This window comes from Phalacrocorax aristotelis, chromosome 8, assembly GCF_949628215.1.
Source record: "Phalacrocorax aristotelis chromosome 8, bGulAri2.1, whole genome shotgun sequence".
Taxonomy (NCBI): Eukaryota; Metazoa; Chordata; class Aves; order Suliformes; family Phalacrocoracidae; genus Phalacrocorax; species Phalacrocorax aristotelis.
Window position 1 is genome coordinate 15,634,483 of NC_134283.1, and position 15,874 is coordinate 15,650,356.

The following is a 15,874-nucleotide window of genomic DNA, read 5'->3' on the forward strand; positions in this document are numbered from 1 at the left end:
ACTGAATTATGTACTTGGCTAGTCATGATACTTCAAGGCCTTTGTCTTCATCAGTAAAGAAGGGAGTAAATGATAGCAGCTGCCTGCTGAAGAGGGTAAGAAAAGAAGCTTTTGAATAGCTTATAGTCAATGAACAATAACATTCACTGAGTTCCAACCTTAGTTTTAGAATTTAGGCATATGCTCCAGTATGTCTTAAGATTTCACTGTTAAGAGGAACACATAACATTACAGTCACAGTACATTTCCAAATATTGTCTTAAACCTGTGTAGTACTTCAAAATAAAATCAGAAATTGGTCTGTTCTTAAAAAGTTCTACTGTGTTTCTGGCATTCTGTAAAGAAAGAATTTTGCTAGTTGTGATCATAAAACATTTCTGTTCTAAAGATTTTTAACTGTTCAAAGACTGAACAGAATTGAAGAGTAATGAAAATTCAGAATTGTTTCTTTCATTACCAGCTAAGAAGTGCTCAATTTCAGTTTTTTAGAATTATCAACACTGTTCTTGGCTATAATTCAAGTTACTAAGACAAGGGATGCATTCATTAGGGTATAGGCAGATAAATTATTTTGACAGCAGTGTGCTATTTCTCAGAAGATGCATAGGTCCCATTATTTGTAACATGAGAATTATTAATGTCAGTGAAACATTCATCATTTGGAAAAGTGTGGCAGTACTTTAAGGGGGGCGGTGGGGGGGTTGAAGGTCGTTCATAGGTGGTGATATAGAAGCCAAATGTAGGTTGCTACTGTCAAAAAAAACCTACAAGACAGCACCTTAGTACACTCATGATCCACATATATGGAATATTTATCACCGAATGCAGAAAAACAGCTTTTTCAAGTAGCAGTTTAAATATATGCAAATGTTGCATTAGCACACATAAGTAGTACTAAAAACTGTAGGAAGACAACACTGTTATTTAAGCCATAGTTCTACTTGTGCAGTACATTTTTGAGGTTGGTCAGATGGTGTGTTATTCTTCAGTGCTTGTTTAATTTTGTCTCTATCACAAAAATCTGGGAACAAAAGAAAAATGCAAGATTGTGTTAGGAAAGCCGGAGCTCACGTAGAGTCAAGATTTGCATGGGATGTCACGGGCAATAAGAATAGCTTCTACTGTTACACGAGTGATAAAAGGCTGAACAAGTGGGGCAGGTGATTTAGTGATAGGCTGAGATAATCTGTGTTTTCCCCCTCTGGTCTTCACAGTGAGGTCTCTCAGGTTGGTGTACTTGGAGGAGGAAGAGCTACCAGCAGCAGATGGGGATTGGAGTCAGGGATTACTTGAGAGAGTTGTGCTCATACAAGGCCATGGGACCACACAGGCTGCTTTTCTGGGGTGCTGGGAGTCCTTGAAAGGCCGCTCTCTACCATCTGTGAAAGGTCACGGAGATAGGTTGCAGGAGGTACTTGATGACTGGAGAAATGCTGCAGCCATCTTCAGAAAGGGGTAAAAGAACTAATGGGGAAACAACTCTTTTTTCTTTTTTTTTTTTTTTTGCACGTGGTGTGGAACATAGTTACAGTGTAATCAGAGCAAGGCAGAATATTGACGGAATTGGTAATATTCATAACATATTTTATGAATGTAAAGTCAGATTTGACAGATCCAGATGGAATATAATAAAAATGTGTGTATTTTATATACTTCTAATTGAGCAACTGCATCAATTTTGTGTTCACTCTTGTTAAGGTCTTGGATCCAGAACAAAATCACAGTTTCACCGATCACTACTTAAATGTAGCCTTTGATCTGTCCCAAGTCCTTTTTATAGCTACAGCCAACACTACAGCTACTATCCCACCTGCTCTGCTGGACAGAATGGAAATTATTCAAGTTCCAGGTAACACTACAGTGTTTTCATTAAAGTGATTATTGCAAGCCCTTAAACAATGTTGGGGTGATTTTCCTGAAAGGAAAAGCAGTCCCTTAAGGTAAGCCTGACAGGAATCTAGACTGAATGGCCAGAATCATCAAAAAAGACTAGTGGGGGTGCCTCCATTATGGTCTCTGTCATGAGAATGAAATTTATCATTGCACTTACAAAAATTCAGTTCCAGGAAGTACAGAATGTATCAATGTAATATTATTTTCACTAATTGATGTGTTTGTATTCTAAATGGCTGTTGGCTGATGCACCATTTTAAGATTCCAATGAAGAAATGGATATTTGAAACACTAAAATTCTGTTCTTCTTGTTCATATGAAGTTATGAATAATCACAAAGTATGATACCAACAGCCTTTTAAATTATAGCTGGGCTTTTTTTGTTAAATTCAATCAGGTACAGTTATAAATGATAAGAAAATTGATTATGTTATAGCATATAAACAAGAAGATCAGTAAACTTATGCTTTTTCTTTTGAAGGATACACACAAGAAGAAAAAATTGAAATTGCACATAGACACTTGATTCCTAAACAGCTCGAACAACATGGCCTGACTCCACAGCAAATACAGATTCCACAAGTAACCACTTTGGACATAATTACAAGGTAAATTTGGTGTTCATTGCTTTTTAAATAACTTATTTTTTTGATATTTAGTAAATAATTTCTGAAGTGATAACACAGAACATTGCTTAACATCTGTTGTCTTTAATAGCTTCAGAAGTTCAGCAATACGTAATTTATGGAATTGCTCATTCCTGAGCTCTGTTTGGCCCTGCAGGCTAAACTGAATCATCCTTCCTTCTCTAGAGAATTCCATGGTCTTGTTCTCAGAGTGTGGCTCACAGTCACTTGTGTTGACACAATTGGCAAGGCACTATGAATAAACAGAAACACCTGAACCTAGTATTGCTGCAGTCTTCAGTGTGTGAAGCTATGGTCTTGGCAGCAGACAACCTTTATTTTAAAGAATGAAGTTTTATTTCTGTCATTTTCATAGACAAAATGGACAATACCATTTTGTGACTTGATGGGCCATGTTTGTATAAAACTTGGAATTAGGTTAAAAAAATTAAAATGTGGTGTTTTAAATAGCTTGTATTAATTCAAACTACTTCTTTGCTGGACGTGAGAGCATCTTTTCAGAACATCTTTTGGACTTGATACTAGCCCATTTCCAATGGAAAAAGTGTATCAGTATTCAATGAATTTAAGTATTTTATGACCAGGAACAGCACTTTGGCATTTAGTGAGGGTTATTGTGTGATGTTTCTTTTTAATTCATAAACTAAAAGAAAATATTCTTTTACAGTCAGTTTCAGTGAACTGTATTTCGAGTTTTAATATAGCTCTTCCTTTTAATTTTTATGCATCTGAGAAAAGCTCAGTGCTATTGGAGCACTCACTAAGGTTTGACACCAGGTGTTAGTTATGTCTTCTTTGCACTCAGTAATTTGTCTGTCTTTACAATTTTATTGGCAAGCCATAATTATTTTGATAGAAGTACATGACAGTTTTTTCCTATTAGAGTAACCAAAAGTGTCACTGCCTTTCACATCTCATTTTATTTGGATGTGTTTTTAAAAAGAAAGTGTGTTTACATTCAAAAGAAATCTCTCTTACAAAAAAAAATCCGCCAGTAAAAAAATTGTCTCTACACTAGATACACTAGAGAGGCAGGCGTCCGCGCTCTGGATCGGAAGCTGGGAGCTATTTGCAGAGCAGTGGCAGTGAAAGTGGCAGAAGGACAGCACAAAGAAACAAAGCCAGATCGTGCTGAAGTGGGTGAAGGAGAAGGTGTGTACCTTTTTCAAGTTTTATTAAAAAGGAAACTTCTAACAAAGTCACTATGAAGCTGATCTATCAAGCTTTTCTCCTGTTTCAAGGACTCTGTTTTTAAAAGCTTTGCAAATAGAGTGACATTCTTATTATGCATGGTTGAAGCAGCGCTGAATTATGGCTTGGGACATAAGTAATTTCAGCCTGTCAAGTTGGTAATTGAGAAGTACAATGGATCTTTTTCATATCTTAGGTATGCGGTTATGATTTGTCTATGTTTTTGTCTTCCTAGGCTTTTTTTCACAAATCTCTCACTTTTTTCTTTAATAAAAGACTAGGCATGGCTTTAGTTATTGCGTTTAAAGAGGTTCTTTAACTGTGCTGTGCATGGTCTGCCAGCTCAGAACTCAGTCTGGTTATTTTGTTGTACTCTAAAATAAACATCTGCTTGAAGAGCTTTGAAATTAGAAAGGTTTAGGGGCTCTTTTTCTGTGCCTTTTACGTGCAGAATAAGACTGCACTTACTCTAAGTCTCTTGGAGCTTTGGTAACTTCTCGGCTTCAGTAAGTCGGTTCTTGTTTCCCATGTATACAGACAATAGTGATTTATCATTCCCACTCATCCAACAGATGATGGAAAACTAAGCATAAAATTCTCAAACAGCAAAAATACTCAGGTAACTGCTTAACCAGTAAAGGTAGACCTCTTTCTAGTCTTGAAATAGAAGGGGGAAGGAAGAAGTCAGGCCTGTAATCCAGTTCATGTGCAACATGCAACTGGTGACTTCTCCTCCCTTTTTCATCCCCCACTTAACTTTCTCTATGATAAAAGAGAAGTTGAACATGCACACTGTGTTTGGTGAAACATACCAGGCAGAGCATAGATGGTTGTGCTTTTATTCCAGCCAGCTGCTGATGGAGGATCTCGCTGTACACAGCAGTTTTCTCTTGAAGGTTTCAGAGTGCTCATCGCCACACTAGATGTCTGCAGCCCACAGTTCAAGGTAGACGAGGTAGACTTCTAAAATGTGGATAGACTTTAGTCTCAATAAAATCTAGTAAGCAAGCAGGGTGTTGGGTGGTTTTTTTTGTTTTTTAAAGACTGCGATGAGTCTGGTTGACACTTTCTGACAAGAAATACTGACAGTCTGTTAGAGAACTACTGTGTGCCAGAGGACATGGGAAAGCAAAAACTGCAGAATGGCTGCTTGCTTCTGCGCCAGAATATTCACAAACTTAAAATACCAAATAAACCCCCTGTTGGTTTGATGTTGTGAAAGATTCCACAGCTAAGCCAATGTGGAAAAAACTTTTAACTTTTGTACAGCTTGAGTAGTTCTGGACTGGTCTGGAGGAGGACAAATGAGAACAATCATTATCTATTCCTTTAAAATAAGACAGCTTACAAGTCTGAATGGTGTCTCCATGCACCCACCCATTCACAGAGTAAATCCTGGGGGAAGAAATAAAATAAAAAATGATATTTGTACAAACAGCGGTATTAATTAGAAGAGTATATGAAAAAGGGTGTTACTCATAGGAAAAACTTTAGTAATTTGTCTCTGGAAATCTGTTCATTGACGGTCTTTTCAGCTTTACCTTGTCTTTTTTCCCCTAATTCAGTATTTCCCTCTGACAACTAAATCTTCTTTTACCTTGTCGAGTTTCCTAAGTCATATCTCTGTGGACATCATAATGTCTGTGGAACCTGTAATATCAGAAGATTGAATTTGGTTTACAAAGCAGTGTTTGCTTAAGTGGATTCAAGCTCAGTTTTCTCTGAATGTTTGGCTTAAAGTGAACTCACAGCAGCAGTGCCTATGCATGCATGAATGTGCAGCTTAAATTGTCCCATCCACATTAAAAGGAAGAGCTTTTAAGACCTATTTATTAATGCTTTCCATTTCTATTATGTGCATGTCATCTACCTTCTCTCCTCTGTGCTGGATTTTTCTGAAGTCAAACACAGAGTTTGTCAATGCTTCTGTGATACCTGAACTTGCTCCTGAACCAGAACATTGAGCCTTTGGGCTGCGGTGGCCAGGGTTGGCTTACTAGCATCAAGCAATATCAGGTGTCTTTGCTACTGTCACTTTTTTAATAGTAATTTTGACAAGTCATATTTTTAAAGTATTTGTTTCCACTGAGGGGTAGCTATGTCTAAAATGTGCTTAAAGGGTCTGATGCAATTGCTAAATAAAAAGAAGTGTCATACTGCTCTTCAAGCCTTCTAATAAAGTAAACAAAAAGTAGGTTCAGAGCACAACTTCTGATACTATAAGAAGAAACATTTTATTATTAAAGCAAAGAACAAAAAGGAGCTGTATTAGACATCTCAAACAAGTGAGAGGTATTTACAATGTTAAAATTAGCAGTGGACTTGCAACTTAGGTATTTGCGCTGTTAAAGTTATACACTGTTAAAATTAGTACTGGACTTGCAACTTATCAAAGCTAATTGAAAACAGCAAGCTAAGGTCTTCAAAAGAGGGCAAAATTCTAGCATTTTTGGTTGACACACAATTTGGAGTAAGTCCAGAGGAAATGAGCTGTGAATATTTGCCTTTGTACTTCTGGAATTGAAACTGTCCATAAAAAAAAGCTATATTAATAAAAGGGAGCCCAAGGGACAGGTGGCTCTATAGTTAAACTTTGATATTATGAAGACATGTATAGAATGGTGCTGTCTGCAAAATGTGTTTTATTTTGTAGTGATGATGTGATTGTACCCTGCTGTATTTTTAGCATAATATGTCACTTGTTGGGAGTATATGAGAGCAGGACACTTTAAAAAAATATTTTTGTTTAGTTTTCATTCTGTTTTCCAACAAAATTTAACCAAGTATTTAAAACAAAACTCGGAACTATCCCCAAACACTTGCAGGTTGATGCAAATAATGGCATTTGTAGCCTAAATTTATTTCTTTGGAATTTTTTTTCCTGTTGATTAGTGGACTTTTTTGAAGTTGTGCATAGTGATGACGAATTTTTATTTCATATAATGAATTATTCTGGGAGAATAGTTAATTAAGTTGTTGTCTCTTAATAGTTTCATTTAGAATTATTAAATTTTTTTGTCTTTATCGGTATAAAACCCCCTATAATTCATCTTTGCTTTACACATTTGTCAGTTACCGATGTGGGATTGAGACTGATGTGGGATTGGTGCATTCATATGTCATGAGTTGTGATTATGAAGGAGCAAGCTACAGACTTGCCTTGTAGATTCTAACTAAAGCATAATTTGTATATGATTCGTAGCATATGTGTTTATTTAGCTGAGTGCCTTCTGGCTTGTGGGTTTGTAGTAAAAGTTGAAAGACATTAGGTGGTAGAACCACAAAATTTCCATCATTATATTGATTAAACCAGATTATGAACTCAAAGTGGAGCATCTGTTTTCAAAGCTTAGTAAACATCAGGCTTTTGGCAGTGTTTGATAGTAGGCTCTAAAAATAGAGGATACCTGCCATAGCAAAACCGATGCTTGGAGATACACTGTCAAGCCGTGTTTAGCACCTTCCGAAAATGCTTGACTGAAATACACTGGCAGCTTTGTATTGCCTTCCTCACTCCTTTGACTCCTGCGCTTTATGATGAAGTTGGCAAGTGGAGGAGTGTTAGTTTGCATCAATTGTTGAATTTGTACAGTGAACTTCAGCAAAAGCAAATGGAGTAATTTTTCAGACCTCTCCAGGGAGTCATCCTTGTGTACAGTAACACTGAGACACTCATCTAGTATTTGACACTAGAAGAAATTCTAGGAGTCACAAAAATATGTGGAACTCTCCTTCCTACTTTAGTGCAACTGCCTTGGGAATACAATGCAGCAGCTGTGCACTAAGGTATCATATTATGATACAACAGTTGAAACCCAGAGCCAGAAATGGTTTGTCTAATTCAGACTTGAAAGGAGGTTTAGGACAGGTAATATTTAATAACTAAAAGTGATCAAGTGGGGATTCTATTTATGCTGAAACCAAGGCTTTGAAAAAACTCAAATATTTCCATAACTCCGTAACACATTACGGTTTCATCTACTCCTTGTAGATGAAACAACACTTATTTTCAGGTTTAAATGAAAGTTTGACTGAAGTGGTCAACGAGAACTGAAGCAGGTAGTCTTTACTCTCCTTCCCTCAACTTGGGCATAATGGATTTTATTCACAAAACATTATTATGCATGACTCTGGGAGGTTTTGCTTGTTTTTAGTAGGTATAAGGGCCTTAATACAGCTGGACTAACATCACTGCTCTTGCAAAAAGTGACCTGTTCTATGTCCTAGCCTAAACTCAGCACTTCTAGCAGCACAGGATCTCCCATAGCACGGGGAATTGAGTTTATGAAAACTGATCAGCGTAAATCCCATGGTTATATGATTGTAGGCACTCCAGTCTGAGCTAAGCTGTGCCAGTGTTAGTATACTTACCAGCTCTGCAGACTGTAATATGTGTTTCTTAAAATTGCTTGGAATGTCTAATAGACCTGCCTTTTTGGCCTAACCCAGAAATGTTATGAAAAGTTGTGCTTATATACAAACTATTTTTTTACCATGATAATTTATCAAATATTCCTCCATGAAAGCCTGAAATTCAAGTGCTTCAAGTACATGTTCTTATTCTAAATCAGAATTGGTGGAATACAATTATTTTGTGAAAAGAGAAGATTTAAGTTGGATAATGGGAAGTTGCTTTTAAGATATAGTTTCATGTTATGCCTGGCTTTGAATGTGGACTGTTGTCAACAAAGGGCAATTCCATCCTTTCCTACCTAAATGTAGTTTTGTGGAGTTTGTTAGTTTGGAGGGGCTAAAAGAATTCTGAAGCATCTGCTAGTAAAAAAAGAACATGCTGTTTTCCCTTTAATTGCCCACAAAATTAAAACCTTGTCTTCCGTGCTTACATTCTTTCTTATATCTTTTCATAGCAATTCAGCAAATCAGAATATATTATTTAAAGCTGTTCAAAAATTTTAGGTTTCTCTTACATTCTTCTACCATCTTGGCCAGTAATTATGAAGCTAGAAATCTTTTGGGTTTAAGACTTTGAGTATTACTAGTGCTTAATTTAGATATGTTTTATGAGGAGCTGAGAAATTGCTACATGTTGAGGAAGTTTTAGACTCTTCTATTCACTCGTTTCCATTATATGTCTAGAAGAAAGTAGCAGTCTTAAATTCTTAAACCTTTGTCTTTGAGCCATGGAATTCCTTTTCAGATTAAAACCTGAATTATATATAGTAGTTCATTGTCAGTATGTTTTCTTACAAATCCAGTATTTACATGCAAGACTTTCTTCTGTTTTGGGAACTTGCAAAGGCAGATTCCTGAGGAACGTTGTTGTGATCTTTGAGTAGCTGCAGAGTCTGCTTTGAAAATTTTACAAACATAATCTTTGGTTGGTTGTTTTTTGGAATTTTTTTTCTTTGGACAGGGATTTTTGTTGGGGTTTTTGTGGTGGTGTTTTTTAGTTTGTTTTATTTGTTCTTTTCCAATTTTTAAATGTTAAAATGACTCAGTACCATGCTGCTTTTCTTTAAGCGGTAATGAAATAGTAGACCAGCAGGTGGTTCCTCTGGTGCAGTGTGGAGCTTTGACTTTTCAGCTTATTTCTCCAACTTTAACTCAAAATGTAAGATAATTAAGCTGTTGTCCTAAGCAAAAGTTCTGTTTCTGGAAACTTGAGTTTAACTGTCTTGTTTCAGGTAAACGTGTCATTTAACTTGTACTGTGGTTTATAGCTAGTCATCTGGGATAGGTAGGGAACATGTATTTGTCATCATTAATGGAAATCTTAATTACTTGCATCTTTACAGCTTCTTCATAGTCAGCACTTCTATAAAGGTGACAAAAGATGATATTTTTTCCTTCAAAGAAAAAGTCAGTGTGTGTAATTGTATTTTGGAACATCACTGTATGCTTTCATAGAAAATTAGATAATGTCAGAATTTAGGTTAGTATTTTTAGAAAAAGTTTGGAGTTTGTTATTGTTACAGATTATAAAATGGGGTCTACTAACTAGATTATATAAATTCAGAGAAAGAGTTTCTGATTCTTTTAACCGGGCAAGTGGCCTCAAAAATCATCTACTGATTTGTTTACAAGAAGTCTCCTTCAGCTGTATACATAGAACAAATGAGGGATGTCAATTCTGTGAATTAAGCAACCTGATGTAGTGAAAGACCTTCCTGCCTGTGGTGGTGGGGGGTTGGACTAGATGATCTTTCCCTTCAAAACCAAACTGTTCTATGATTGAGTAAAGCCATAGTAGTAATAACAGACAAAAATCGAAGTAGAAAGTGTAATGGCAGAATATGTGCTGCATAGGCTGCAATAAAGGTGGGCTGTGCTCTGCTGGGGTAGTGGTTCCATCTGACAGCCTGGAAGGAGGCGGCACCCCAGGGCTGGATGAGTTAGGCTTCTAGCAGAGCTGGTTTCCATGTGATCTACATGTAGCAGCTACTCCTGTGCCTGGTCAGCTGGCGTTGAGAGTTTGAGTGCGAGGATTGGGGTGTGGAGGGAGGAAGGCAGAGTTACAGAGCAGTAAGTTACACTGCCCTTGTTGGATACTGTGAAATGAGATGTTATTGACCATAACAATGCAGGCTAGCTCTAAGTAATGCAGCATTGTGGCAAAGCAATGTATATAAAGCTGGACAAAATGTTCCTGCTTGCTTTGACAGAACGTAATTATTAGTGTCAGAAGTTAAGCATTTAAATCCTTGCAGAAAGAGACCACAGAGAGCACAGTTGTTAATGTACATAAAAAGAACAGTAGTTACTCAACTTTCAGTCTTTCCACATTCAGCTCCATATTCTCTATTCCACTACATTAAGGAGGATCATCTCCTACAAATACTGGTTTTATGCACAAATCTGATTAAAAGTGCAAAGTCCTAGATGAACTTAATGTGTTTTGCTATTTGACCTAGTTTAAAATGTATTTGAGCAAGTGAGTTGCATCTCTGTCAGTGCTCTAGATTTAATGTTACCTTTGCTGAGCAGTTACAACTTGTTTAGGCTTAATAATAAAATTTGATGCCATGTTATCTTTAATTTGACAAGAATTTTTTGAAAGATGGTTTAAGCACACTTTCTGAGAATTTCTTTGAATATTTTGTTTTTCTCTGTCATGATTCTTTTTTTAATTCCTGTGTCAAGAAAGACTGCTACACATCCTAAATCAAATTTTCTTCTCTTAGATTGCAAAGAGCATGTCACAGAAGATGCAAAACCAGAATCCATCAGTGACACAGCGGACCTGGCTCTGCCACCTGAAATGCCAATTTTAATTGATTTCCACGCTTTAAAAGATATCCTGGGGCCACCCATGTATGAAATGGAGGTAATCATCCTCATTTATTTCTGCTTGACTGCTTGTTCCTGTCAGGTTTAACTATTTGTCTGTTTTATTGCTAGTGACTTAGTTTATAAAATATTAACTTTTAAAGAAATGTATTAGTAACAGAACTGTGTTTCTTTGTGTTCCACTAAGTTTTTTTTACCTAAGGAAGTTTTGTTTTCTTTTTTAATTCAGGTTACATAACAGAAAGTCATGCCATTACGTTATTTAGCAAAGATGCCTGCAGCAGTGCTTAAGAATGTGGTGGTGTTTTTTCAGTTTGTAACAACTTTGTTTTTGTTTGGGGGATGTTTGGTGGTCTTGGGAAAGAAGCCAGAAGTAGAACCCAGGAATCCTGTCTCTGAGGCAGCTGTGTTAAGGATGGTCCCACATATCTCCTTAAAGCTGGTCAGCATTTCTGGGTATTAAAAACACTTCAGTCTGCACCAGAAGTTCTCAGACATTCTTTAGATTAATATGACTCTTAGCTATTAAAAATGTTTTATGATCAGTTAGGCACCTTCACCTTCCTCGTACCAGCTCTGTTCCTCAGGCAGTATATTTTGTTCTTTCCCCATCTGTATTTTGCTACATTCTATGAAAATGCCATCGATTAAAGTAGTTTGTTAGTTTGGGATTCTCTTTTCACCATTTACATTGCAGTTATTCTCTGCTTTACTTCAGGTCCAGGTGAACTGATCGAGTATAAGTAGTATATATAATGCTATCACAGGAAACCAGTTGCTGATTGGAGCACTAAATTTTTCTGTCTTTATCCTGGAGAAAAGATCAGTAAACCAGTAAGTTATGGAGAAAATAGAAATGAAGGGAAAACTTCCAGAAGAGACAAAATTCAAACTTTTAAAAACTTTCCTGTGGTAATTCTTCTCTCCTAGATGGGAGAACCAGACTCCAGTGGGATTTGGAGGATAAAAAGACAAAATGTGCAGGGGAAGTGGGAGAAAATGAGTGACTGTTAAGGAATGAGTCAGTTCTTAGATTTGACCTGAGGTTTTTGGATATGAAGATTTTATCGTGGAAGAGATTTTTTTATTGAAGATACATAAATGAGGGAACAAGTTGAAAGATGACAGCTCTATTCATGTTTTTAGAAGATGGTGATGGCAGCAGTAGAATTTGCGGGGAATGGGAGGCACGGAAGGTCAGGTGATCAAGAGACCGATACCTTATGACTCTCTCGGCTGAGTTTTTTCACATTGGTCATTTGTGTTCTGATTTCTTTCTTTTTCCTTTCAGAAATTAGAAGAGATTGCTCTTTAGGCAGGTGACTTTATTGTAAGCAACTTTATTTTCATCCCTCAGAAGCCACTGTGCCTGATAATAAAACCATCACACAACACAGTTTAAGACCATTTTAATTAAGAAGGTATTGTGGATATACTTCAGCTTGATTTGGAACGACTGTAGCCATCAGACCATTTGTTATACTCCTGTGGGAATTATTACTAGTCTGTCTATCTTTTTCTCACTACCTGACTTTTAGAAAAAGAGCATGTGGGGTTTTTTTCAGAGAAATAACATTCTATCTGAATGTTCATTTTGAAGTATGTTATATGCTTCAGACATCTGGTCTTTGGAGCTAAAGTGCTGCAGGATCATTTGGCTTTTTAGTGCTTGAATTGCAGATGCACATAAATTTGTTGTAGTAAATTGAACTTAATAGTCAAGCCAGGACTTTGATTTCTACAAATGGTGCTTATTAGTTTCATAAAGTTGCTAAAAAATAAATTAAATTTTGTAAATCTGTACAAAAGTTCTGGTCACTTGCAACTGTACTCCCAGTTCCCAGTCAAGAGTAGACTTAATTCAGATGAATATGAGTTTATCACACTTCTTAAAAATTAGATTGTAGGCCAAGAAATATGCTAACATGTTACCTCCTTCAGCTGTTCTGCCTAGTTTTGAACTTTTCCTGGAGTTGATTATTCATTTAAATTTAGTAGTGCGGCTGTGTTGGCAAACAGTTTCTGCTACTTTGTCCTTTTTCTACAGGAGTAAGTAGTGGAAGTAAAATTTTTAAAGCTTGGTTCTTAATTCCAAATATACAACTACATGAGTGCTGGGCTGGTTTTTTGTTTGTTTTGGTTTTTTTTTATGAATGGTTGCCATGAGTATTTAGCAGGCAAATTAAATAGCACATAAATAGAACTAGAGATAAAGCCACACAGCATCAATTCCCTGAGCAGCTCAGGATTTATTTTCATGTACTCTTTGCTGTATTTAATGACTAAATATTTTTCAGTGCACACTTCATTTTTTCTATGTAAACTGCTCAGGTAGCCACATAACTCCTGTTTTAACGTATTCTCCCAAGTGCCCCCAAGATTCTTTTGGATGAAAAGTACGGCTCCTGTCTCAATGACAGGCATTTCAGATTGGCAACTGGAGTGTTTTCTGGTTTTGTAGTCTGTGGTGTGTGTCTCTCTCTGTCTAGCCTTCAAAGCTTCATCTTTAACCTGCATTTGCCACTTAAAATTAGTTGAAATAAAGGTACAATGGAGGCAACCACCATGTCAGTACATGGGTGAGACTGAGCAAATAGAACTGAAAACATGACATGACTTAATTGATCTGTTGTCCTTCAGGGACTACCTTAAAATGAGTCATCTTTCAACTTTTCAGTGCATTGCTTGTATATTTTCTGCAGAGGTCTCCCAGCAGAAAGGCATGACAAAATACTCAGCTTGTACTTGTAGGATTAATTCATTTATCACAAACGAATAATCTTATGTGTCACCCTACAGAATGAATGTTGGAATAAATCACATAGTAAGGCTTTGGAAGAATAATCTTGACAGTAAAGTGTAGAAGATTTAATGAAGTGTTTCAGCACAGCTTGCTTTTGGAGGAAAAGGTTTATAACATATCCAGAATATTTATAGTGAAGTGTTTCTCTTTTCACTTGGATTTCAGCTTCCCCCTCCCCCTCGGTCCCCCCTCCACTCTTTCTTTTCTTCCCTTAATTCTGCTCAATTAACATAATATTGGCACCACAGGAAGGCCCATCAGAACTAGTCTGCATTTTCATGTGAGTGACGTTGAAGTGACAGACGCTCTAGGTCAGTGAAATTACTGATTTTAGGAAAGGACGTGCAGATGCCATAAAAGAATAGCTCTGTTTCATGGGACATACACAATTCTCATTAAGGAACAAATTAGGTTATCTTTTAGAAGCAAAACCTGTACAAAGCACAGGAGTAGGTAGGCATTTTATCAATGTCTTGTGGTGATATTTCTGGGAAATCCTTCTCCCTTCAAGGGAAGCCGCTGTTGCATATTTTTGCCTGCAGTGGTTGGCTAGGGAATTGGAAGAGTAGACTAGAAAAAGGGTCTGTACAGTCAGGTCAGGAAAGCTTGTGGAAGGGTAACAAAGATGCTAAAGACCAACAATTAACTTAGGACTGGTTCTTATCTTCCTATTATGATCAGTGGCTTAATAGCTTTATGTCAATTATGCTGACTTACAGAGTAACTCCAGAACTGCAGACTTACGGATTACATCTCTCTTCCTTTTTCTTAGAATAACCTTAAATCGTTCTTAAAAAATGACCGTGCTAAATGTTAAGACTATTTTTGCAATGTGCAGGCAGCTAAAATGTACCTGACAGTATGTTCCTGTATTCAGATTACAGTTAAATCGTAGCTGGGTCAGTTGCATCTAGAAAAAAATTTCAGAAAACAAGACTATATAGGTCAGTGACCTCCTCTTCCATCATCTGACAGACACGATCAGTCATCAGCTGATTCTAATGGTCATTTTTAATCGAAGTTGTTTAAAAAGTATAAGTAAGGATTTTTTTCTATTTTAAATCCCTCTGACTTTTTGTGAGAAGAAATTATTCATAGGTGCCAGGAGCGATAGAGTCTTGCAGAGCTCACTGTAACACTTCATAGGTATATTTAATGAAATATAACGTGCTTTCCTCTAAGTATTGTGTGGCTGTTCGGGGGGTGGGGTGGTAGTGTAGGGTCTTTTCTGAAGACAGTTATCAAAGCTCCCAGGGTGTTTTCTATACATATGCCTGTCAACGCGCATCAGTGAATGTTCAGGTGAAGAGGTTGCAGTAGAGGTAGTGCAGTCTCTACTAGCACAGGAGAAGTTGCTGACCTCTGAGTCTACCAGTTAGTGCGAAGAATGATGATTCAAAGGTGATTAACGCTTACTATGCACCGCTTATCAGATCTCACCTTCCTTGTGAAAGGAGGAGGAGGAGGAACCTATCTCCTCTGAGGATAGAGGAAAAAGTTTGTGCTGAGGTGAGATAAATAATGAATCTTTAGAACCATTTGGGCTTTGATCTTTAGTCACGTTTGCTAGTTTTGCCCTTGAGCTCTCAAACAGTGGAATTGGTCTGTGAGCTGGTTCAAACTGATACAGTTAGAGCCAGTACTAACATCCAGTCCCAGAAAAAGAGAACAAAAAACCCCAAACCAACAAACTTCGGCTGCTTCAGGATGGCAGAGGATATGGACAGTTGCTTTTGTTCATTATACCTGAAATGTTTGAAGCCATGACAGGTTGCTAAAATCCACAATTGCCTCAAGTGTAAAGGACAGTGCTTCAGTGTTGAATTTCAGTGGAACTAGGATGAATTTATTTTGTTAACCTGAGTTACTAAGTAATTACTAAGCTAATTGGAGTAAGTCACTGTAACTATAAAATACAGGGAATGGATATAGAAACTTATGTTAACAAAAATGAAAATGCTTAATAAGATGGGGTATCTTGATACCATAAAAGCGAAACACTCTATTATGTACAATTTTCTTAAATGCTAGAAAAAGAGCCACTCTAGCTAAATTATGCTAATAAAAGCAAAGGGCATGATGTCATTCAAAA

General features: G+C 36.9%; 1 protein-coding gene across 1 annotated transcript in view; it reads left to right on the forward strand.

Moving 5' to 3' along the window:
• The window catches only part of LONP2 (lon peptidase 2, peroxisomal), a 48,519-nt gene that overhangs the window by 22,241 nt on the left and 10,404 nt on the right, over positions 1 to 15,874 (forward strand). Inside the window, exons 9-12 of the mRNA XM_075101544.1 lie at positions 1,699 to 1,849; positions 2,375 to 2,501; positions 3,559 to 3,692; positions 10,874 to 11,016. Of these exons, the coding sequence (XP_074957645.1) occupies positions 1,699 to 1,849; positions 2,375 to 2,501; positions 3,559 to 3,692; positions 10,874 to 11,016 (555 nt within the window). The remainder of the gene's footprint in view (positions 1 to 1,698; positions 1,850 to 2,374; positions 2,502 to 3,558; positions 3,693 to 10,873; positions 11,017 to 15,874) is intronic.